The sequence below is a fragment of the Hordeum vulgare genome, chromosome 2H (assembly GCF_904849725.1).
Source record: "Hordeum vulgare subsp. vulgare chromosome 2H, MorexV3_pseudomolecules_assembly, whole genome shotgun sequence".
In the NCBI taxonomy this organism is placed as follows: domain Eukaryota; kingdom Viridiplantae; phylum Streptophyta; class Magnoliopsida; order Poales; family Poaceae; genus Hordeum; species Hordeum vulgare.
Window position 1 is genome coordinate 651,539,540 of NC_058519.1, and position 26,965 is coordinate 651,566,504.

Consider the following 26,965-nt stretch of genomic DNA (forward strand, 5'->3'; position numbering starts at 1 on the left):
ATCTCACAAAGATCAGAATGTATGAGTTCTAATGGTGCCAAGTGTCTCTCCTCTGCAGCCTTGTGAGGCTTGCGAGGTTGCTTTGCTTGCACACACGAGTGGCACTTAGAACCTTTGGCTAAAGTGAAAGTTGGGATTAAATTCAGTTTTGCTAGCCGCGACATAACACCGAAACTTATGTGACAAATACGTGAATGCCAAACTTCAGATTCATTAACACTCGAATGAATATTGTTCACGACTTTATTACAAAAATCTGCTAGAGAAAGGCGGAACAGACCTCCGCATTCATAACCTTTTCCAACGAAAAGTCCATATTTCGTAACTACTACTTTATTAGACTCGAACACCAACTTAAACCCTTCTCTACACAGAAGGGAGCCACTAACGAGATTCTTCTTGATGGCGGGGACATGCTGCACGTTCTTCAGCTGCACGATCCTTCCCGAAGTAAACTTCAGATCGACCGTGCCAACACCAAGAACAGAAGCACTCGCGCCATTCCCCATCAATACGGACCCGCGACCGGTGGCCTGATAAGAAGAGAACAATGATAAGTCAGCACACACATGAATATTTGCACCCGTGTCCACCCACCAATCGGTGGACTGACAAACTGTAAATACAGTAAGTAAATTACCGTACCCAGATGCACCACTTTCATTGTTGCCCACAATCATGTTTGCAGACTTGGAGTCCTGCGCCGGCTTCTTGTACTTGTTTGGGCATTTGTTCGCCCAATGTTCCTCTGAACCACAAGTATAGCAGCCATCTCCCTTCTTATTCTTCTTGAAGGGCTTCTTCCCCTTCTTCTTGAAGTCGGTATTCTGTTGGACAGAGTTCTTTCCCTTGGGCTTGTGAGAATTGAAGTTCCTCTGATGTACCATATTGGCAGCAGAAGAGCTTTCCACCGCTTTTCCATTGGAGTCCTTTGCTCTCGAGTTCTGCTCAACACTCAGATGGCCGATGATGTCCTCTACTGAGAACTCACGCCTCTGATGTTTCAGAGTAGTAGCAAAGTTCCTCCAGGAATTAGGGAGCTTAGCAATTATACAGCCCGCGACGAACTTGCCCGGCAAATTGCACTTAAGAACCTCAAGTTCCTTAGCTATGCATATTATCTCATGAGCTTGTTCCAATACAGAACGGTTGTCAACTATCTTGTAATCGTGGAACTGCTCCATAACATACATCTCACTCCCAGCATCGGTGGCCCCGAATTTAGATTCGAGCGCCTCCCACAAGTCCTTGGCAACATGCATATGTAAATATGCATCAACCAGCTTATCTCCGATCACGCTAATAACTGCTCCAAGGAATAGGACGGTGGCCTCCTTAAACATCTTCTCCTGTTCAGGAGTGATAGTTTCCGTAGGAGTGACACCGGCTACCCAGAACACGTTCATAGCCGTGAGCCATAAGGTGGTTCTCGTTTGCCAACGCTTGAAAAAAGTACCGGTAAACTTATCCGGTTTCAGTGCAGCAGCAAAACCATTACTCGAAAAATTCCTACAGACATTAGGTTTTTGGATTGTTGAGTAAATAGGCAATTTTCCGAGTACATTAATCCACAAAATAATAACTAGCATGGCATTGACTAGACTAATGACATACTGATCTTGAGCTAACCTAGCACATACTACGCATATAGTGGATGCATCTATGGAAACAAGTAGTACTGCTAGGATAAATACGAACATGAGGATAAACGAGTCATACCCTCCAATCGGCCAGTTGGCTGTAGCAGCAGCAGCGGCGGCGGCGGCAGTATCCTCTGCCGTCTTCTTCTCGGCTTCCTCGCGGAGACGATCAGCTTCGCTTGGTGAAGACATGGCGATGACGAGGGCGACGCGGACGTAGACGAAGCAGACGGACGGAGGCGAGCAGTCGCGTGATCGCTCCCCAAAAACCTAATCGCCCCTCTCCCGTACAGGAACCGGAGAGGCGAGGTTTCGGAGGCCTGCTCTCCCGTCGACCGTGTACGCGGTAAACGGGATGGAGTCGCCGGCGGCAGCAGCAGTCAAGGAACGAAGGCGTGAGGCAGATGTGATCTGATTCTCGTGACGGCTAGGGTAGGCGACCGCGTGCTTATAAAGGCGGCTGGGTGGAGAGACGTGGGCCAAGCCCACGTCCGAGTCGGTAACAGCCACGATCCGACGTCTCGGATCGTTCCTTGTCCGTTACGTATTCTCCGTTCCTGACCGGCAAAAATAAGCGCGTAGGTATGAGCTCGGCTCAGCCCATTCCCGCGTCGCGTCGCGTCGTGACGAGGCGTGGCGTGGCGTGGCGTGGCGAGGCGGGCGGCGGAGGAGGAGTGCGCGAGGACACCTTCTCTTCTCACTCTCCAATAGCATGTGGAAGAGAGACCCTTATAAAGGGGTCCAAACTCTCCTCCACTAGCGGGGTGGGACTAAACTCCCACCACCTTGCCATGCCACCACCTACATGGGCCCTTGTAGATTTTCTGAAATTCTCTAATGGGCCTAAGGCCTACCTCCAAATTTCAACAATCCCCCACCAGATCTCAAGGGCACATCGTGTTCCCTCGTTCCAATCACTGTTTTAATATACCAGCATTTCAGTGAAGACCTATTAAGGTTGAGCTTCACCTAGAACAAGTAGCTACACTCCTTTCCTATTCATGAGTTTACTAGAGATCACCCAAACCTCATAGACTGTGACCAGCAGTCAAGCTCATATAGGTGTGTTCCTCCAAAGATCGCTCTGTAGGACAGCATCTTGCTTACATATAAGCTTTAGAACACATTAAGACAGTAGTCATCCTACCGTACAGTATCCGAGAGTATTGCATCTCCAACGGAGTGGGTTAGTAAAGTTACTCTCTTCAGTTCACCACTGGCTTGTTTTCCCAGGTCCTACTTCACGGGATCTCCGATCATATAGGTTGGGTTACTATCATGGCAACTCATGTGGGTCTGATACCCATCTCCCTCGATGCACTATCTATCACAACACGTGATAGCCCTTTAGTAAAGGGATCTGCCAGATTCTTAGCCGTTTGGATATAATCCAACGCTATCACTCCGGAGTTTCTCAAACGTCTGACAGCCTTCAATCTCATTCTTATATGTTTGTTGGACTTCATATTGTCCTTTGAACTCTTCACTTTAACAATAACCGTCTGATTATCGCAGTTCATAAGGATAGCCGGAACCGGCTTCTCAACCACAGGTAAGTCCATCAAAAGATCTCGAAGAAATTCTGCTTCGACACCAGATGTGTCTAATGCTGTTAATTCTGCTTCCATTGTCGATCTTGTTAAGATCGTTTGCTTGCAAGACTTCCAGGAAACAGCACCACCCCCAAGAGTAAACATATACCCAGTAGTGGCCTTCATCTCATCAGCATCAGAGATCCAATTCGCGTCACTATACCCTTCAAGTACCGATGGGAATCCCGTATAGTGAAGCCCGTGGTTGACAGTACCTTTCAAGTAGCGCATAATTCTTTCAACAGCACGCCAATGAACATCGCCCGGGTTTGCAACAAACCGGCTAAGTTTGCTCACAGCAAACGCGATGTCAGGCCTCGTTGCGCTAGCTAGGTACATAAGTGAACCGATAATTTGAGAGAATCTCAATTGATCTATAGCTGTGCCTTTAAACTTTCGAATAAGCACACTAGGATCATATGGTGTTTGACAAATTTTGCAGTCTGAATATCCAAAGCGACTCAAAATCTTATCAACATAGTGGGATTGCAGAAGTGTAATCCCACCCTCATCATCTCTCAACAGCTTGATGTTCAAGATAACGTCAGCCACCCCAAGGTCCTTCATCTCAAAGTTTTGAGACAGAAAAGACTTAACCTCCTCAATTACTTTGAGGTTGGTTCCAAATATCAGTATGTCATCAACATACAAGCACAATATAACTCCTTCGCCCCCACCATGGAGATAGTATACACATTTGTCAGCTTCATTAACAACGAAGCCAACAGATGTCAGAGTTGTATTAAACTTCTCATGCCATTGCTTAGGTGCTTGTCTCAGACCATATAAAGATTTCAGCAACTTACACACCTTTCCTTCCTGACCTTCTATCACAAAGCCATCTGGCTGTTGCATATAGATTTCCTCATTTAGCTCTCCATTCAGGAAAGCCGTCTTAACGTCCATTTGATGAACGAGAAGACCATGAGAGGCCGCCAATGAGAGTAGTACTCTAATGGTGGTCAGTCTAGCCACAGGTGAATAAGTATCGAAGAAATCTTCCTCTTCTTTCTGGGCATAGCCCTTGGCCACAAGCCTAGCCTTGTACTTTTCAATCGTACCATCGGGCCTAAGCTTCTTTTTGAACACCCACTTGCATCCCAATGGTTTGCACCCATAGGGACGATCAGTGATTTCCCATGTCCCGTTAGCCATGATGGAATCCATCTCGCTACGGACCGCAGCTTTCCAGTAATCAGCATCTGGAGAAGCATACGCTTCTGAAATAGAAGTGGGATTATCATCCACGAGGTATACGAAGAAATCATCACCAAAGGTCTTTGCAGTCCTTTGTCTCTTGCCCCTACCACGGGCTTCCTCGTCATCCTCCTCAGGATTTTCATCATGTGTTTGTTCATAATATTCCATAGGAATGGCAGGCTCAGGAGTTATCTCAGATTCCTGTCTAGAAGTGCTTTGCATATCTCTCATGGGAAATATATCCTCAAAGAATGTAGCATCCCTCGACTCCATTCTTGTACCGACCTTCACGTGAGGTACCTCAGATTTCACTACTAGAAATTTATAGCCTACGCTATTCTTAGCGTATCCCAAATTAACGCAATCCACAGTCTTTGGTCCAAGCTTACGCTTCTTGGGGATCGGTACATTGACTTTCGCCAAGCAGCCCCAAGTACGTAAGTACGAGAGTGTCGTCCTTCTCTTCGACCACTCCTCGTAGGGAGTGACCTCATTATCTTTTGTAGGAACTTTATTCAGGACATGACACGCGGTCAATATAGCCTCCCCCCACCATGCCTTGGATAAACCCGATGTATCTAACATGGCGTTAACCAAATCAGTTAGAGTACGGTTTTTCCGCTCGGCAACCCCGTTTGACTGGGGTGAATAGGGAGGCGTCCTCTCATGAATAATGCCGTGTTCCGCACAAAATGAATCAAATTCGTTTGAGAAGTACTCTCCACCACGATCAGACCGGACTCGTTTAATTTTCTTTTCAAGTTGATTCTCAACTTCTGCCTTATAGATTTTAAAGTAGTGTCGAGCCTCATCTTTAGTATTTAAGAGATACACATAGCAAAATCTAGTGGAATCATCTATCAATGTCATGAAGTATTTCTTTCCACCTTTAGTCAACACACCATTCATCTCACAAAGATCAGAATGTATGAGTTCTAATGGTGCCAAGTGTCTCTCCTCTGCAGCCTTGTGAGGCTTGCGAGGTTGCTTTGCTTGCACACACGAGTGGCACTTAGAACCTTTGGCTAAAGTGAAAGTTGGGATTAAATTCAGTTTTGCTAGCCGCGACATAACACCGAAACTTATGTGACAAATACGTGAATGCCAAACTTCAGATTCATTAACACTCGAATGAATATTGTTCACGACTTTATTACAAAAATCTGCTAGAGAAAGGCGGAACAGACCTCCGCATTCATAACCTTTTCCAACGAAAAGTCCATATTTCGTAACTACTACTTTATTAGACTCGAACACCAACTTAAACCCTTCTCTACACAGAAGGGAGCCACTAACGAGATTCTTCTTGATGGCGGGGACATGCTGCACGTTCTTCAGCTGCACGATCCTTCCCGAAGTAAACTTCAGATCGACCGTGCCAACACCAAGAACAGAAGCACTCGCGCCATTCCCCATCAATACGGACCCGTGACCGGTGGCCTGATAAGAAGAGAACAATGATAAGTCAGCACACACATGAATATTTGCACCCGTGTCCACCCACCAATCGGTGGACTGACAAACTGTAAATACAGTAAGTAAATTACCGTACCCAGATGCACCACTTTCATTGTTGCCCACAATCATGTTTGCAGACTTGGAGTCCTGCGCCGGCTTCTTGTACTTGTTTGGGCATTTGTTCGCCCAATGTTCCTCTGAACCACAAGTATAGCAGCCATCTCCCTTCTTATTCTTCTTGAAGGGCTTCTTCCCCTTCTTCTTGAAGTCGGTGTTCTGTTGGACAGAGTTCTTTCCCTTGGGCTTGTGAGAATTGAAGTTCCTCTGATGTACCATATTGGCAGCAGAAGAGCTTTCCACCGCTTTTCCATTGGAGTCCTTTGCTCTCGAGTTCTGCTCAACACTCAGATGGCCGATGATGTCCTCTACTGAGAACTCACGCCTCTGATGTTTCAGAGTAGTAGCAAAGTTCCTCCAGGAATTAGGGAGCTTAGCAATTATACAGCCCGCGACGAACTTGCCCGGCAAATTGCACTTAAGAACCTCAAGTTCCTTAGCTATGCATATTATCTCATGAGCTTGTTCCAATACAGAACGGTTGTCAACTATCTTGTAATCGTGGAACTGCTCCATAACATACATCTCACTCCCAGCATCGGTGGCCCCGAATTTAGATTCGAGCGCCTCCCACAAGTCCTTGGCAACATGCATATGTAAATATGCATCAACCAGCTTATCTCCGATCACGTTAATAACTGCTCCAAGGAATAGGACGGTGGCCTCCTTAAACATCTTCTCCTGTTCAGGAGTGATAGTTTCCGTAGGAGTGACACCGGCTACCCAGAACACGTTCATAGCCGTGAGCCATAAGGTGGTTCTCGTTTGCCAACGCTTGAAAAAAGTACCGGTAAACTTATCCGGTTTCAGTGCAGCAGCAAAACCATTACTCGAAAAATTCCTACAGACATTAGGTTTTTGGATTGTTGAGTAAATAGGCAATTTTCCGAGTACATTAATCCACAAAATAATAACTAGCATGGCATTGACTAGACTAATGACATACTGATCTTGAGCTAACCTAGCACATACTACGCATATAGTGGATGCATCTATGCAAACAAGTAGTACTGCTAGGATAAATACGAACATGAGGATAAACGAGTCATACCCTCCAATCGGCCAGTTGGCCGTAGCAGCAGCAGCGGCGGCGGCGGCAGTATCCTCTGCCGTCTTCTTCTCGGCTTCCTCGCGGAGACGATCAGCTTCGCTTGGTGAAGACATGGCGATGACGAGGGCGACGCGGACGTAGACGAAGCAGACGGACGGAGGCGAGCAGTCGCGTGATCGCTCCCCAAAAACCTAATCGCCCCTCTCCCGTACAGGAACCGGAGAGGCGAGGTTTCGGAGGCCTGCTCTCCCGTCGACCGTGTACGCGGTAAACGGGATGGAGTCGTCGGCGGCAGCAGCAGTCAAGGAACGAAGGCGTGAGGCAGATGTGATCTGATTCTCGTGACGGCTAGGGTAGGCGACCGCGTGCTTATAAAGGCGGCTGGGTGGAGAGACGTGGGCCAAGCCCACGTCCGAGTCGGTAACAGCCACGATCCGACGTCTCGGATCGTTCCTTGTCCGTTACGTATTCTCCGTTCCTGACCGGCAAAAATAAGCGCGTAGGTATGAGCTCGGCTCGGCTCATTCCCGCAACCCGCGTCGCGTCGGGACGAGGCGTGGCGTGGCGAGGCGGGCGGCGGAGGAGGAGTGCGCGAGGACACCTTCTCTTCTCACTCTCCAATAGTATATGGAAGAGAGACCCTTATAAAGGGGTCCAAACTCTCCTCCACTAGCGGGGTGGGACTAAACTCCCACCACCTTGCCATGCCACCACCTACATGGGCCCTTGTAGATTTTCTGAAATTCTCTAATGGGCCTAAGGCCTACCTCCAAATTTCAACAATCCCCCACCAGATCTCAAGGGCACATCGTGTTCCCTCGTTCCAATCACTGTTTTAATATACCAGCATTTCAGTGAAGACCTATTAAGGTTGAGCTTCACCTAGAACAAGTAGCTACACTCCTTTCCTATTCATGAGTTTACTAGAGATCACCCAAACCTCATAGACTGTGACCAGCAGTCAAGCTCATATAGGTGTGTTCCTCCAAAGATCGCTCTGTAGGACAGCATCTTGCTTACATATAAGCTTTAGAACACATTAAGACAGTAGTCATCCTACCGTACAGTATCCGAGAGTATTGCATCTCCAACGGAGTGGGTTAGTAAAGTTACTCTCCTCAGTTCACCACTGGCTTGTTTTCCCAGGTCCTACTTCACGGGATCTCCGATCATATAGGTTGGGTTACTATCATGGCAACTCATGTGGGTCTCATACCCATCTCCCTCGATGCACTATCTATCACAACACGTGGTAGCCCTTTAGTAAAGGGATCTGCCAGATTCTTAGCCGTTTGGATATAATCCAACGCTATCACTCCGAAGTTTCTCAAACGTCTGACAGCCTTCAATCTCATTCTTATATGTTTGTTGGACTTCATATTGTCCTTTGAACTCTTCACTTTAACAATAACCGTCTGATTATCGCAGTTCATAAGGATAGCCGGAACCGGCTTCTCAACCACAGGTAAGTCCATCAAAAGATCTCGAAGAAATTCTGCTTCGACACCAGATGTGTCTAATGCTGTTAATTCTGCTTCCATTGTCGATCTTGTTAAGATCGTTTGCTTGCAAGACTTCCAGGAAACAGCACCACCCCCAAGAGTAAACATATACCCAGTAGTGGCCTTCATCTCATCAGCATCAGAGATCCAATTCGCGTCACTATACCCTTCAAGTACCGATGGGAATCCCGTATAGTGAAGCCCGTGGTTGACAGTACCTTTCAAGTAGCGCATAATTCTTTCAACAGCACGCCAATGAACATCGCCCGGGTTTGCTCACAGCAAACGCGATGTCAGGCCTCGTTGCGCTAGCTAGGTACATAAGTGAACCGATAATTTGAGAGAATCTCAATTGATCTATAGCTATGCCTTTAAACTTTCGAATAAGCACACTAGGATCATATGGTGTTTGACAAATTTTGCAGTCTGAATATCCAAAGCGACTCAAAATCTTATCAACATAGTGGGATTGCAGAAGTGTAATCCCACCCTCATCATCTCTCAACAGCTTGATGTTCAAGATAACATCAGCCACCCCAAGGTCCTTCATCTCAAAGTTTTGAGACAGAAAAGACTTAACCTCCTCAATTACTTTGAGGTTGGTTCCAAATATCAGTATGTCATCAACATACAAGCACAATATAACTCCTTCGCCCCCACCATGACGATAGTATACACATTTGTCAGCTTCATTAACAACGAAGCCAACAGATGTCAGAGTTGTATTAAACTTCTCATGCCATTGCTTAGGTGCTTGTCAGAGGACACCTTCTCTTCTCACTCTCCAATAGCATGTGGAAGAGAGACCCTTATAAAGGGGTCCAAACTCTCCTCCACTAGCGGGGTGGGACTAAACTCCCACCACCTTGCCATGCCACCACCTACATGGGCCCTTGTAGATTTTCTGAAATTCTCTAATGGGCCTAAGGCCTACCTCCAAATTTCAACAATATATATAGTACCTGGATGTCACCCTTCAGGTGTGATCTCTTGGATGTGAGTATGGTACCGTACCAGAGCTCACAAGTGAGCATTTTGCATGTTCTCTGTGGTGGTCATTTAAGCATTATGAATACAAAATACACACAAAGGTAAGAAATTGTTATTGGTGCTTCATGTTAGTTGTGGTGTACCTAGTGGGAAATGCATGTGAACAAGATTTATATGTGTGATGAAACGCGGGAGTTGCAGACCCCATTCAATCCCTGGGTCGCAGCTCGCATGAGTGGAGACCCTGTTCTTGCTGCAGGATGAAGGGAGTGGACAGAAGTCATCTTCCGTTCGTCAGCTCATTTGAGCTCGCGATGAACCATAAAATGAAAAAATAAAACGAAAAAACATTCAGAAAATTCTGATTTTTTTTCTGCAAACATTCACAAAATTTTTAAATGCTCACAAATTTTCATGCTGAAAAGACATTCGTGGAAGTCGTGTCGAAAGAAACAAAATCAGCACTCCGAAATGCTTTCGAAAATAGCACTTTTGGAGCATCATTGTTTTCTTCTTTTGCCACAACTTCCAAGAATGTGATTTCAAGATGAAATTTTGCGAGCGCGTAAAATTTTGGTCAATATTGCCACCAAAAAATCAGAATGATTTGATCTTTTTTAATTGTTTTTGGCTTTTTTGTTCACGGAACTCATTTGAACTCGAGCTCAAAAAGTCCACTTCCAGAGTGGAGCGCTTTGCTCTTTCCTGTTAGGCCCTTCCCAGTGCTCTATGATGTATATATGATAAAGGTGCCACATAGACAAAAAAAAAGGTGACGTGGCAAAGCAATTAAAGAAGAAAAAAGTTGCTAAACATGCAGGCCTATGTAAAATGCTTATCACCAAAGCATGAAATAGTTTAGACATTAAACAAGTAAATAAAGGAAGCTTAACTACAAAAGCTAAGCATGTATATATTTTAATGACTAGTTGCTAAAGTTTTTAATGCACTTAACATCTCATCTAAGCACCAATGCATTGGAGAGGCCTAAGACGCCAATGGAGAGAAAAAAAAAGGCATTTTACTTGCAGTGGGTGTACCTACTTATCATAAGCTTGTTTTTTTGCGGGTGCTACTTACCATAAGCTATACATGCTTTGTTCGCTACTCCATGCCTTCATCTATTACTACTTATAAAAGAGTATTGTCTGTTTAAATCAACTGCTTTGGTTGAACTCTTTAATTCTATCTCCTGCTAAGCAACAATGCCAGCAGCAATACACATACGTATGGATGCAGGATTTGGATGAAATCACACGGCTTACCAGCAGAGGTGCAAGCAAAGCCCTTGGGGTACGGTGAAATTAGAACAGGGATACTCGAAAAAATTCAAACAGCATACATCCTTTGAGAGTTTGAAGCAAAACAGGGCATCACCGATGCTGCCCTTTCGATCACAAACCAACAGTACATGCTGTTAACAAGTCAAGCTGTGTACCTAAAACGCGGATAATCATCGATTAGGTTGACGGATTTACATTTAAAAATACAAAGTTGCAGTTCAGATTAGGTATTGATGCTATTAAGATATGACAGAAATGTATCATTAAGATGCACTGGCGCCACTAGACATGTGCAGGGCCCTTGCATGGCTGCTACCAACCATTGACCAAGACAAGCGTGACTTCGGTCGGTCTCAGTCGGTTCCCATGGATGATCCATGGGTCCCCGACGCATGCCCTTTGGCCACTATACATTACTTACCTGCTGCGTGCTCTGTACGGCGAACGCGCTTCATATAGCATCTTGTTTTCTCATCGGAACATGCCGGCGAAGGCCAAGGCGGCGGCAAAAACGGGAACACGGGAGCTCAATAAAATTCTCTTCGGCACAGTACAAGGACAGGTGGACATCGCGGTTACTCGCCCTATTCCTGCAGCTTATTGTGTTTGATGCACGGCACACAAACACTCTCAATAGAACACCTAAGGTGCATACAGGAGGATTTTATCAAGACACTGCTAGTTATAGTGGAAGATACGTACGCATTCGGGTCCAGATTCTCCGCGGCCCTTTTCTCCCGTGGATTCACATCATGACAGGCCATGGGTGTGGAAGCTTCTTGCAGGTTGACAACAATCTTTCCCGGTCTACTTTAATTTCACACTGTAATTGGAATCTGCAGGACAGTTGGGAATTTGGTATTTCAGATGTGACTCTCTTTTATCATCCCAAATAGAATACGAATACGCGATCATCTTTTCTCGGTGGATCATCTTTTTTCCAGGGTCCAGGCTCCAGAATGGAACAATAGAGAAACTAGCAAGAATATAAAGAAGCAAAGATGAAGACATATCAGACTATGGAATAGGAAACACAATTGCCCACCTTGGAGTTTTCACCCTCGTCCTATTTATCCTTGTTGCCTTGTTGGGGTTGCCTTGGCCAGTTGGCCCTTCCAGCTGCCTTTAGCTCATCGCCCCTATCCAATTCTCTATGCTTTTTTTTTGGGTTCCAATTCTCAATGTTGAATCCTTCTGTGTTGCTTGTATTTTGTTATCCCGATAAGGTATGAGTAGACATGCAAGATTATGAGCCTAGTTTTTCCTTGATGTGATGTCGATCTGTACGTGTGATTGCAAATTAGCAAGACATGTAAACTACAAGAGCCACGATGAAAATGATGGAATCATATACCTTATCGAGACAACCCCTAGCAAAGCATTACTAGTTTGGGATGATAGCAGTGCAATCTGCACATAAGAATGCCTCTATGATGCAACATGCGTTAGTGTGTTCAGTGTTCTAAGGAAGTTTAAATCTCATTGTATTTATCATGAAAATTTAAATTTTTATGTTAATTTTTTCTATAGAAATTTCTCATATTCTTAAAATATTTTAAAATGGACCCGCTATAACCCAAATGGACACTTTTTATTTGATCTTCTTAATGATTACCATCGAAGGAACCTCCTCGTTGCGGAATACTCTTGCGTTTCTCTCTCAGCAAACCTCCCAGCAGGAAATACTGTTAACAAGTCAAGGAAGATTTATCTATCGTGTGTACCTAAGACGGGGATAATCACCCATTATACATTTATGAATACAAAGTTGCAGTTCAAACAATCTGACATGTACCTAAGACGGGGATAATCACCCATTATACATTTATGAATACAAAGTTGCAGTTCAAACAATCTGACATAAATATACACTCCTCCGTCCCAAAACAGACGAAGGATTTTTTTTTAATATAGAAAATATGTTAATATCTTGAAGATATCAAAAATAAAATATCGAAAGACAAGGATGCGCACAAAAAAATAGACGGAGGGAATATATGACAGGAATGTCTCGTTGTGATCCATATCCACTGTCGCCACTAGATATACGGAGCAGGAATCGGTTGGTACCAGCAGTTGACGAAGACCCACGCGCATGCACTGACCGTCCTGCAGTCCGGCAACCCTCCCACGGGCCAGTCTCACTCGGTTTCATACTTTCATTCGATTCCTTGCCCACTATGCTCTGTCCAGCGAACGCGGCCGATGTACTGCGTTTTCCATATGCTCTCTACACCCAAGGCGGCCGATGTAATCCAGTGCGTGGGAATCGAATCGTTGAACGTCAAGTGGGCTCCTACCGTCTCTTTTACAAAAGGGCACCCAATTTTGAAAGCATTGGAGAAGAAGCACCACACTATCCATTCTTCTTCTTCTTCTTCCACGCATCCAGCCATGTCACCGGCGGTCTTCGGGCTTCCTCTTCCCATCACCCTTCACTTGTGCATCGTCCTCGTAGCCTGACACTGGCGGTGGGAGTTTTAACCTCCTTTTCGAAGAAAAAAAAGTGTTTGTGCGGCTCTGGCACCATGGCAGCCTGCATGACTGGATTCTCAGCTGAGCCGCCAACCCAACCATGTTTGCATCGCCCACACATAAATGTGTCTAGTTTGTCGATCAAACCATGAGAGCTGCTAAAAAGCACTCAGAGTGAGAGTATCATTTTGCGAGCACCTTAACTTTCATCCAAATAAGTGTAGTGTTTTTCGGCTGAAAAATTACTCCACTTTGTGTCTCACAGACACTTCCATATATATATTTATTAAATACTAGCTAGCGAATTTGGAGAAATGAGATGACCCGAACTCCCTGGTCGCTGGCTTCCTGATTTACTAATGCTAGAGCTAACAACGAGAGGTGGTGGCATGCCATGCACAGACTCTCCTTCCTTCCAGATTCTACACTACTTTACTTCCATCAAGAAGGTCACCCGCTATGCTGGAAAAAGAATAACAAGTAGCACCTCACTACGTGAACAAGCTAGCATGACACAACCACCGGGAAATAAACTGAATGAAGCGCCTTCCACTTGCTTGGTTTTCCTCCAGTATCTCAGAGCTCATGGACATATTGAATGGGGGTGGAAACCAAAATGTAAGTCAAGCATAACACATTAGCGCGGATTATCGCTCTTGATCTACATGTAGTTTTGTTTTGAAGCAACTTCCTGGAAGCATATATATAGTACCTGGATGGATGTCATCCTTCATGTGTGAGAGCTCTTGCATGTGACTATGTGAGTACGGTATTCATTCGTTTTGTGGTTCATGTACCGTACAAGAGCTCGGTATTCATTCGTTCTGTGGTTCATGTACCGTACAAGATCTCACATGCAAACATCTTGTATGTTCTCTTTGGTGTTCTTTAAAGAATTATTATGAATCTAAAATATACTCGAAAGGTTAGAAAATGTTAGTTGGTTGCGGTGTAGCTAGCGGGAAATGCATGTGAACAAGATCTATATGTGTGATGAAACGTGTGAAGCTGCAGATCCCACAGGTCAGTCCCGCTCGATCGGTTCCATCGTCCCAGTTGGCCGCTATATGTGCTCTCAGTGATGCTGCTCATACCATCAATCACTAACCAACAGTAAACATTGCTAACATATTAAGAAAGATTCGTCAACAACATGTGTGTGTACCTAAACCAGGTGGATAGTCACCGATTAGATTGAAGAACACAAAGTTGCAGTTTAAATAATCTTTTGATTGATTGATAGAAGTGTCTTGTTGTGATCCACTGGCACGAGCGGACCCAACGGCTGGCACCAACCCTTGACCAAGACCCACGCGCATGCATTGCACTGACCCAACCTGCAGTCTCCATGGATGAAGTTCCCATGGATGATCCCCAGCTGGGTCCCTGACGCGTGCAACTTGCCCTCTGTACCGCGAACGCGGCTAAAGCACAAGCCTTTTCCATGAGCCACTATGTTTCTCATCCAGTGTATGTGTATGAGAAACGAATCATTGATCACCATGTTGGGTGAAGTACTAGCCTTTTTCCATGAGCTAGTTGGCCACTATGTTTCTCATCCAGTGGTGTTCTATAAAAGGGACACCGCCATTTCCAAGCGTAGGAGAAGCACCACGCCAGCAGTCCTCCTTCCCACTATTCTTCTTCCTCCTCCACGGATCGAGCCATGTATCCTCTGGTCTTCGGGCTTCTCCTGCTCATCACCCTCCACCTGCACGCCCTCCCTCCGTGCCATGCCGCCACGGACACCCTCTCGCCCAGCCAGGAGCTCGCCGGCCGCGACAAGCTCGTGTCTAGCAACGGCAGGTTCGCTCTCGGCTTTTTCCAGACCGGGAGCAACTTCTCCGACGGCACGCCCAAGTGGTACCTCGGGATATGGTTCCACACGGTCCCCAAGTTCACCCCCGTGTGGGTCGCCAACGGCGAGAACCCCATCGCCAACCTCACGGCGTGCAAGCTCATGCTCACCGGTGACGGCAACCTTGCCGTCCACCACCAGGACACCACGGTCTGGTCCACCAAAGCTAACGCCACAGCCAACGCCACCGTCGCCGCTCTCCTCGACAACGGAAACCTTGTCCTCCGCAGCAGCAGCGGCGGCGGCTCATCCAATGCGTCCGATGTTTTCTGGCAGAGCTACGATCACCCAACCGACACTGTTCTCCAAGGTGGGAAGATAGGCTGGAACAATTCCACCGGCGTGATCCGCCGTCTCGTCTCCAGGAAGAACGCCGTTGACCAGACTCCCGGCATGTACTCTTACGAGTTACTTGGCCACAATGGTGATACTTCCATCGTCTCTACGTTCAACTCGTCCAAGCAATATTGGTCCAGCGGGAAGTGGGGCGGCCAATACTTCAGCAACATCCCGGAGAGCGTGGGCCAGAAATGGCTCTCCCTTCAGTTCACCAGCAACAAAGAAGAGCAGTATGTCCGGTATGCCATTGAGGATCCGACAGTGCTGTCACGCGGCATAATGGACGTCTCCGGCCAAATGAAGGTGCTCTTGTGGTTCGAGGGATCATCGCAAGATTGGCAGGCCGTCTACACGGTGCCGAAATCTCAGTGTGATGTCTATGCTACCTGTGGCCCTTTCACGGTCTGCAACGATGTCCCGTCCCCCTCTTGCAGCTGCATGAAGGGCTACTCCATACGGTCGCCTCAAGACTGGGAGCTTGGTGATCGATCGGCTGGATGCGCGAGAAATACTCCACTCTACTGCAGCAGCAACAGCAACAGCAGCGGAGCCGGCGGTGAGACAGATAAGTTCTACCCTATGGCTTCTGTCCAACTTCCTACTGATGCCCAGAACGTTGGGACGGCCACCACTGCGGATGAGTGCTCACTTGCGTGCCTGGGGAACTGCTCCTGCACCGCGTATTCCTACGATCAAGGTGCCTGCTCCGTTTGGCACGACAAGCTGCTCAATATTCGGGAACAAGGTAACAGTGTTCTTCACCTTCGCCTCGCTGCAAAAGAAGTGCAAAGTAGTAAAACGAGTAGAAGGGGACTCATCATTGGCGCTGCTGTTGGTGCAAGCACTGCCGCTTTGGTTTTTATATTTCTGCTGATGATTTGGATGAGAAAAAAGCAGCAGTATGGTGATGATGCTCAGGGTGGCATGGGGATCATCGCGTTTCGATACATCGATTTACAACATGCAACAAAAAAGTTCTCAGAGAAGTTGGGGGCTGGCAGTTTTGGTTCAGTATTCAAGGGTTCGCTGAGTGACTCGACAGCCATAGCGGTGAAAAGGCTTGATGGACTCCGCCAGGGAGAGAAGCAATTCAGGGCTGAGGTGAGCTCAACTGGAGTCATCCAGCATGTCAATTTGGTTAAACTGATTGGCTTTTGCTGCCAAGGTGACAGGAGGTTACTTGTGTACGAGTACATGCCCAATGGCTCCCTGGACTCCCATCTCTTCCAGAGCAATGGCATGGTGTTGGATTGGACTACCAGGTACAAAATAGCTCTTGGAGTTGCTAGAGGGCTAGCCTATTTGCATTCAAGCTGTCGGGACTGTATTATACACTGTGATATCAAGCCAGAGAACATACTTCTAGATGGATCTTTCATCCCTAAAGTTGCCGACTTCGGAATGGCCAAACTTTTGGGAAGGGATTTCAGTCAGGTTGTTACCACGATGAGGGGAACTATTGGGTACCTTGCTCCTGAATGGATCAGCGGAACTGCCATCACATCAAAAGTCGATGTTTACAGCTATGGGATGGTTCTGTTAGAGATCGTATCGGGCAGCAGGAAATCCAGCAAGCAAGCCTCCTCCCAGAATGTTGTTCATGAAGGGTATTTTCCGGTGCGAGTTGCACGCAGTCTTGTCGATGGAGAGGTTGCAAGTCTGGTGGATGCGAAATTGCTGGGCGATGTGAATCTGGAGGAGGTTGAAAGAGTTTGCAAAGTGGCATGCTGGTGTATTCAAGATGATGAGCTTGATCGACCCACGATGACCGAGGTGGTGCAGTTTCTCGAGTGTCTGTCTGAAGTTGAGACACCTCCGGTGCCGAGGTTACTTCAAGCCATTGCCGGACACCCAAATCCGAAGATAATGTAGTTGCTAGTTTGGCCACCCTCTTTACATGGTAGTTGGGCGTGTTGTTGCTTTTCCTTTGTGCTACGCTTGTAATTTGGTCTCCCCAACAAGCTGTGAAAACTACGATGCTAACCACGAGGGCACAGATGTTCGCGGGCTTGGCAGTTGGCACAGACCAGATCAGGGCCCAGATCTTCGCGGGCTTGTGGTTGCTTCTTGGGCTGCGAAGGTCTGTTCATACTACTCTTCCAAACGGAAGCTCTCTAACCACAGAAAAAAAGGGAAGCTCTCTTTGGAGTTATTTCTTTCATAAAAATAATATTTGGGCGTTATGATTCTATTTTCCACTCTCTCTGTATTAAAATATAAGACATTTTAAGGTTAAGAAAATATAGGACATTTTAAAATAATATGAGAAAAATATAAGACGTTTTTAGAGACAATGATGATATAAAAAAATCATCTTATATTTTGGTGCGGCGATTGAGTAACTCAATGTCCTTGGGTTGTCACACGTTAGTGAAAAAAATACATACATGTGTGTTGCTTCAACACAATAACAAAATGGTGGTATATAGATATTGGTCAAAGTAAATTATATCATGATTTTTTAGTTTTTGCATTGTTGCACTTTGGCCGTCAACGTGGAATCTATCCTCTCATTTGGGGTGTGACTATATGTACTCCCTCCGTTCCTAAATATAAGTCTTTTAAGAGATTTCACTAGAAGACTACACACAAAGCAAAATGAATGAATCTACACTCTAAAGTATGTGTATACACATCCGTATGTAGTCACCTAGTAGAATCTCTAGAAAAACTTACATTTAGGAACGGAGGGAGTAAGTTGCATGCAAATAACTAAAGCATCGGTTGATTTTGGAGCACCCTATTTCTTCTTCTTCCTCCTCGCTCCTAGTGAATGATCGGGAACGTTGCATGGGAAACAAAAAAAATTCTACGCACATACAAGATCTATCCATGGTGATGACCATATACGAGAGGAGAGATCGGATCCACATACCCTTGTAGGTCGCTAAGGGGAAGCATATATAACGCGGTTGATGTAGTCGAACATCTTCGCGATCCAAATCGCAATCCGTCACGCGATCCCATCACGATTCGTTCCACGATCTCATCACGATCCATCCCGATCTAGTGCCGAATGGACGGCACCTCCGCGTTCAGCACACGTACATCTCGATGCCGATCTCCACCTCCTTGGTCCAGCAAGCGAGGGTGGAGAGGTAGATGAGTTCTCCGACAGCACAACGGCGTGGCGGCGATTGTGGTGGATCTGTCCCGGCAGGGCTTCGCCAAGCACTACCGAAACTGATCTAGAGTAGAAACAAACTAGAGGGAAGGAGAGAGGGTTGCGCCTTGGATTAAGGTGTAGCTATCCTCTCTCCCCTTCACTATATATAGGAGGAATGGGTTGGTTGGGGCACCCAAGGGTTTCCCCTGGGGCCTTGGCCGCCCCCCAAAGGAGGAGTCCTTCTCCACCAAGGGAGATGGAGTCCTAGTAGGACTTCCGCCCCACTTGGCCTCCTCCCACCTCTTGGCGCAAGGGCCTTTAGGGGCTGGCTGCCCAGCCCACTAGGGGCTAGTGCGCAACCTCTTAGGCCCATGTGGTCCCTGGGGTGCGTAGAACTCTCCTAATGGACCCCCGGAACCCATTCGTCACTCCCGATACAATACCAGAAGTACCCGAAATCATTCGAAGTCCAAATACCCTTATCCTATATACCAATCTTCGTCTCTGGACCATTCCATAACTCCTCGGGATGTCCGGAATCTCATCCGGGACTCCGAACAACCTTCCACAACCAACATACATAACTCAACTATACCGAAATGTCACAGAACCTTAAGTGTGCAGACCCTGCGGGTTCGAGAACTATGCAGACATGACCGAGACACTCTCTGGTCAATAACCAATAGTGGGACCTGGATGCCCATATTGGCTCCTACATATTCTACGAAGATATTTATCAGTCGAACCTCAGTGTCAAGGATTCAGTTAATCCCATACGTTGTTCCCTTTGTCCATCGGTATGTTACTTGCCCGAGATTTGATCATCGGTATCTCCATACCTAGTTCAATATCGTTACCGGCAAGTCTCTTTACTCGTTTCGTAATACAAGATCCCGTGACTAACTCCTTAGTCACATTGCTTGCAAGCTTCTTGTGATGTTGTATTACCGAGTGGGTCCAGAGATACCTCTTCGTTATATGGAGTGACAAATCCCAGTCTTGATTCACGCCAACCAAACAAACACCCTCGGGGATACCTGTAGAGCACCTTTATAGTCACCCAGTTACGTTGTGACGTTTGATACACACAAGGCATTCCTCCGGTGTCCGGGAGTTGCATGATCTCATGTTCATAGGAACACATACTTTGACATGCAGAAAACAGTAGCAATAAACGGACACGATCACATGTTACGTTCATAGTTTCGGTCTTGTCCATCACATCATTCTCCTAATGATGTGATCCCGTTATCAAATGACAACTCATGTCTATGGTCAGGAGACCTTGACCATCTTTGATCAACGAGCTAGTCCATCAGAGGCTCACTAGGGATAGTGTGTTGTCTATGTATCCACACATGTATTTGAGTTTCCAATCAATACAATTCTAGCATAGATAATAAATGATTATCATGAACAAGGAAATATAATAATAACTAATTTATTATTGTCTCTAGGGAATATTTCCAACAGACTCCCACTTGCACTAGAGTCAATAATCTAGTTCACATCACTATGTGATTCACACAAAATAAGTTTTGGGGATTAATCATGTTTGCTTGTGAGAGAGGTTCTAGTCAACGGGTCTGAACCTTTTAGATCCGTGTGTGCTTTAAAAATCTCTATGTTATCCTGTAGATGCTGTTACCACGCGCCATTTGGAATCATTCCAAATGACTGCTCCGCTATATGAATCCGTTTGCTACTCAGAGTCATCTGGATTGGTGTCAAAGCTTGCATCAATGTAACCCTTTACGACGAACTCTTTTATCACCTCCATAATCGAGAAACATTTCCTTAGTCCTCAAGTTACTGAGGATAATTTTGACCGCTGTCCAGTGATCCATTCCTGGATCACTCTTGTACCCCTTGATAGACTCATGGCAAGGCACACATCAGGTGCGGTACACAACATGGCATACTATAGAGCCTACAGCTAAGGCATAGGGGACGACCTTCGTCCTTTCTCTTTCTTCTGCCGTGGTCAATCTTTGAGTCTTACTCAAATTCACACCTTACAACACAGCCAAGAACTCGTTCTTTGACTGATCTATTTTGAACTCCTTTCAAAATCTTGTCAAGGTATGTGTCCATTGAAAGTTTTATCAAGTGTCTTGATCTATCTCTATAGATCTTGATGCTCAATGTTAAAGTAACTCAATCCAGGTTTTCCTTTGAAAAACACTTTTTCAAACAACCCTATATGCTTTCCAGAAATTCTACATCATTTCGATCAACAATATGTCAACCACATATACTCATCAGAAATTCTATAGTTCTCCCACTCACTTTCTTGGAAATACAAGTTTCTCATAAACTTTGTATAAACCCAAAAGCTTTAATCATCTCATCAAAGCGTATATTCCAACTCCGAGATGCTTGCTCCAGTCCATAGAAGGTTTGCAGGAGCTTGCAAACTTGTTAGCATACTTAGGATCGACAAAATCTTCTGGTTGTATCACATACAACCTTTCCTCAAGGAAACTGTCGAGGAAACAATGTTTTGGTTTCCATCTGCAAGATTTTATAACCAAAAAATGCAACAAGTGCCAACGTAATTCCAACAGGCTTTAGCATCACTACGGGTGAGAAAGTCTCATCGTAGTCAATTCCTTGAATTTGTTGGAAACCTCTTTGCGACAAGTTGAGCTTTCTAAATGGTGACATTCACCATCATCGCCTGTCTTCCTTTTAAAGATCCGTTTCTACTTAATAGCCTTACGACCATCAAGTAGTTCTTCCAAAGTCTACACTTTGTTTTCATACATGGATCCTATCTCGGATTTCATGGCCTCCAGCCATTCATCAGAATGCAGGCCCACCATCGCTTCTCCATAGGTTGTAGGTTCATTGTTGTCCAACAACATGACCTCCAAGACAGGATTAGCGTACCACTCTGGAGTAGTACGTGCCCTTTTCGACCTATGAGGTTCGGTAGCAACTTGATATGAAGCTTTATGATCATCATCATTGGCTTCCACTTCAATTTTGGTGTAGGCGCCACAGGAACAACTTCCTGCGCCCTGCTACACTCCGTTTGAAGTGACGGTTCAACAACTCATCAAGTTCCACCATCCTCCCACTCAATTCTTTCGAGAGAAACTCTTTCTCGTGAAAGGACACGTTTTCATCAACAAACACTTTGCTTTCGGATCAGAGACAGGAGGTATACCCAACTGATTCCTTTGGGTATCCTATGAATGATGCAATTATCCGCTTTGGGTTCGAGCTTATCAGACTAAAGCCTTTTAGTATAAGCATGGCAGCCCCAAACTTTAATAATCGATAGCTTAGGTTTCTCCAAACCATAGTTCATATGATATCATCTCAACAGAATTACGTGGTGCCCTATTTAAAGTGGATGTGGTTGTCTCTAATGCATAACCCCAAAACGATAGTGGTAAGTTGATAAGAGACATCATAGTATGCACCATATCTAATAGGGTGCGGCTACGATGTTCGGACACACCATCACACTATGGTGTTCCAGGTGGCATGAGTTGTGAAACAATTTCCACATTGTCTTAAATGTATACCAAACTCGAACTCAGATATTCATCTCTACGATCACATCATAGATATTTCATCGTCTTGTCATGATGATCTTCAACTTCACTCTGAAATTTCTTGAACTTTTCAATAATTCAGACTTGTGATTCATCAAGTAAATACACCTGTATCTACTCAAATCATGTGTGAAGTAAGAACATAACGATATCCACTGCGTGCCTCAGCACTCATTGGACTTCATACATCAAAATGTATTATTTCCAATAAGTAACTTGCTCGTTCCATCTCACTAGAAAAAGGAGGCCTTCAGTCATCTTGCCCATGTGGCATGGTTTACATGTCTCAAGTGAGTCAAAAAGATCCATCTGCATGGTGTTTTATCATGCGTTTACACCAATAGGCATGGTTCACATGTCTCAAACGATTCAAAAACGAGTGAGTCCAAAGATCCATCAGCATGGAGCTTCTTCATGCGTTTTATACCAATATGACTTAAGCGGCAGTGCCAGAAGTAAGTGGTACTATCATTACTACTTTGTATCTTTTGGGATCAATATTATGAACATGTGTATCACTATGATCGAGATTCAATAAACCATTCATATTAGGTGCATGACCATTGAAGGTATTATTCAAATAAATAGAGTAACCATTATTCTTTTTGAATGAATAACCATATTGCAATAAACATGATCTAATTATGTTCATGCTCAACGCAAACAACAAACAACATTTAGGTTCAACACTAATCCCGAAGGTAAATGGAGCGTGTGATGGTGATCACATCAACCTTGGAATCACTTCCAACACACATCATCACCTCGCCCTTAGCTAGTATCCGTTTATTCTGTAGCTTTTATTTCGAGTTACTAACATTTAGCAACTGAACCGGTATCTAATACCCTAGTGCTACAAGGACTACTAGTAAGGTACACATCAAGAACATATATATCCAATATAATTTTGTCGACGTTGCTAACCTTCTTATCTACCAAGTATCGAGGGCAGTTCCGCCTCAGTGATCATTTCCCTCATCATAGAGGCACATAGTCTTGGGTTTGGGTTCAACCTTGGATTTCTTCATTGAAGCGGCAACTTACTTGTCATTCTTGAAGTTTCCCTTCTTTCCCTTGCCCTTCTTGAAACTAGTTGTTTTACTAACCATCAACACTTGATGCTCCTTCTTGATTTCTACCTTTGTGGTGTCAAACATCGCAAATAGCTCAGGGATCATCATCTCTATCCCTGATATGCTACAGTTCATCACGAAGCTCCAGTAGCTTGGTGGCAGTGACTTTGGAGAACTATATCAATCACTATCTCATCTGGAAGATCAACACCCACTTGATTCAAGTAATTGTAGCACCCGAACAATCTGAGCACACACTCAACGATTGAGCTTTTCTCCTTTACTTTGCTGGAAAAGAATCTTGTCGGAGGTCTCATACCTCTCAACACGGGCACGAGCCTGAAATCCCAATTTCAGATCTTGGAACATCTTATATGTTCCGCGACGTTCAAAAACGTCTTGGAGGCCTCAATTCTAAACCGTAAAGCATGACGCACTGAACTATCACGTAGTCATAAAAAACGTGTATGTCAGATGTTCGCAACATCCACATACGACGCTGGGGGGGGGGGCAACACACCGAGCAGTGCATTAAGGACATAATCCTTGTGTGCATCAACGAGGACAATCCTCAGTTTTACGGACTGAGTCCGCATAATCGTTGGTACCATCTTTCAACCTAATTTTCTCTATGAACATATCAAAAATTCAGGGGAGCTACATCGCAAGCTTAATTATCTACAACATAACTTGCAAAGACATTTTGACTATGTTCATGATAATGAGTTCAATTAATCATATTACTTAAGAACTCCCACTCAAATTGACATCCCTCTGGTCATTCGAGTGGTACATAGATAACCCACAAGTATAGGGGATCGCAACAGTTTTTGAGGGTAGAGTATTCAACCCAAATTTGTTGGTTCGACACAAGGGGAGGTGATGACCCACAAGTATAGGGGATCAATCGTAGTCCTTTCGATAAGTAAGAGTGTCGAACCCAACGAGGAGCAGAAGGATCTGACAAGTGGTTTTCAGCAAGGTATAATCTGCATGCACTGAAATTGTCGGTAACAAGTGATTTGTGTGGTGAGATGATTCGTAGCAAGCAACAAGTAACAAAAGTAGAAACGGTGCAGCAAAGTGGCCCAATCCCTTTTGTAGCAAGGGACAAGCCTGGACAAAGTCTTATACGAGGAAAAACGCTCCCGAGGACACACGGGAATTTCTGTCATGCTAGTTTTCATCATGTTCATATGATTCACGTTCGTTACTTTGATAGTTTGATATGTGGGTGGACCGGTGCTTGGGTACTGCCCTTACTTGGACAAGCATCCCACTTATGATTAACCCCTCTCGCAAGCATCCGCAACTACGAAAGAAGAATTAAGACAACGTCTAACCATAGCATTAAACTAGTGGATCCAAATCAGCCCCTTACAAAGTAACGCATAAACTAGGGTTTAAGCTTCTGTCACTCTAGCAACCCATCATTTACTTACTACTTCCCAATGCCTTCCTCTAGGCCCAAATAAGGGTGAAGTTTTATGTAGTCGACGTTCACATAACACCACTAGAGGAAAAACAACATACAACACATCAAAATACCGAACGAATACCAAATTCACATGACTACTATTAGCATGTCTTATCCCATGTCCTTAGGAACAAAAGTAACTACTCACAAAGAATAATCATATTCATGAACAAAGAGGTAATGAGTAGCATCAAGGATCTGAACATAAACTCTTCCACCAAGTAATCCAACTAGCATCAACTACAAAGAGTAATCAACACTACTAGCAACCTTACAAGTACCAATCGGAGTCGCGAGACAGAGATTGGTTACAAGTGATGAACTAGGGTTTGGAGATGAGATGGTGCTAATGAAGATGTTGATGGTGAAGAGCCCCCTCCGATGGGAGGAGTGTTGGTGATGACGATGGCGATGATTTCCCCCTCCGGGAGGGAATTTCCCCGGCAGGATCGTTCTGCCGGAGCTCTAGATTGGTTCTGCTCAAGTTCCGCCTCGTGGCGGCGGCGAAACCATGAAAAAGCTCCTCCTTGATTTTTTTCTGGATGAAGCTCTTCATATAGCAAAAGAGGGCGGCAAGTGGGCCAGCAGGGTGCCCACAAGCCCTCATGGCGCGGCCAGGGGGGTGGCCGCGCCGTGCATGCTTGTGGCCACCTGCACGCCCCCCTCTAGCACTTCTTCGGCCCAGTATTTTTGATAAATCAGGAAAAAATCCTCGTTGATTTTTACAACGTTTGGAGTTGCGCAGAATAGGTATCTCAACTTTGCTCCACTTTCAGGCCAGAATTCCAGTTGCCGGTATTCTCCCTCTTCATGTAAACCTTGCAAAATAAGAGAGAAAAGGCATAAGAATTGTACCGGGAAGTGAAATAACAGCCCAAGAAGCGATAAATATCAACATGAAAACATGATGCAAAATGGACGTATCAACTCCCGCAAGCTCAGACCTCGCTTGTCCTCAAGCGAAAGCCTAGCTCAATAAATATGTCCACATGTTTAGGGAGAGAGGTGTCGACAAAACAAGATACGAACATGCATGCATCATGATCAAGCTCAAAACAGCAATACCAACATATTATCTCTCATGCTAAAGTGATAATTCCTTCACAAAGTAAAGCATGGATCAAGAACCTTATCGAGAAGTAACAACCGATAGCCTTTAGTCATTGAAACAATTGCAATTTATCACAACATCAGAAAGAGTCAAATAAGAGCTTGTAAAGCAAATCCACATACTCAATCATTCTTTCGTTCTCTACAATTTCTACAACTCACATGGTATTCATGAGATCAAAGTTTTAGCTGGACACAGAGAAAGATAGGGGCTTATAGTTTTGCCTCCCAACTGCTTACCTCAAGGGTAATGTCAACGATAATAATTCATGAATACTTACCTCCAAGTTGACATATGAATATAGATCTTCCCCAAGCATATGACATTAGCCAAGATATAGGCGAAATAAGGAATTGGTGAAGATCACCATGACTCTTTCAAGGGAAAAAAGTAAAGGTACAAGATAGGCCCTTCGTAGAGGGAAGCAGAGGTTGTCATGCGCTTTTCAGGTTTGGATGTGTGTCCTCTTAGTGCGGAGGAACGTCACTTTATATTGCCCCCTGTGATAAAGAACCTTATTATGCAGTTTGTCGCTTTTATGTCTTCCTCATCACAGGTTCGTACAAAGCTTATTTTCCACACACTAATAGATCATACATATTAGAGAGAAATTTTTATTGCTTGCACCGATGACAACTTACTTGAGGGATCTTATTCAATCCATAGGTAGGTATGGTGGACACTCATGGCAAAACTGGTTTGAAGGTTTATGGATGCACAAGTAGTATCTCTACTTGGTGCGGGAGGTTTTGGCTAATATGAGGTGGAAGCAATCGTCACATGCTAAGGGATCTCTAATCATATAACATTGTCCGGAGCCAAGCAAACACAATTCATTATGTTTTCTTCCTTGACCAACATCTACTTCTAGGCATGCAATAGTTTAGTGAGTGTTCACAATCATAGATGGTGTCAGAGATGATATATTTATATGTGAACCTCTCCTTCTTTATCACTTCCTATTAATTGCAACCATGACCAAGGTCTACGTTTGCCTACCCTCAACAAGTTTCAATCATCATTCTTTTTATATGTGAAGCCATCACTTCCCATAAGATCATTACATGATCTTTCATGCTTTTGTTCTATTCTCACCCTTTTGATCATGGCAAGAGGCAAAGCCCTTC

At 44.9% G+C, this 26,965-nt stretch overlaps 1 protein-coding gene across 1 annotated transcript; it reads left to right on the forward strand.

The window, feature by feature from the left end:
• The first annotated feature begins 14,853 nt into the window (after nt 1-14,853).
• LOC123431234 (G-type lectin S-receptor-like serine/threonine-protein kinase At2g19130) lies at nt 14,854-17,489 on the forward strand. Its single transcript, XM_045115060.1, has one exon. It carries the CDS (start codon nt 14,975-14,977, stop codon nt 17,375-17,377), a length of 2,403 nt encoding a protein of 800 aa, XP_044970995.1. The 5' UTR covers nt 14,854-14,974; the 3' UTR covers nt 17,378-17,489.
• The last annotated feature ends 9,476 nt before the right edge of the window (nt 17,490-26,965 follow it).

What these genes read in the sequence shown, in the direction of transcription:
- LOC123431234 (XM_045115060.1), top strand. Translation starts at nt 14,975, where the DNA reads ATGTATCCTCTGGTCTTCGGGCTTCTCCTGCTCATCACCCTCCACCTG.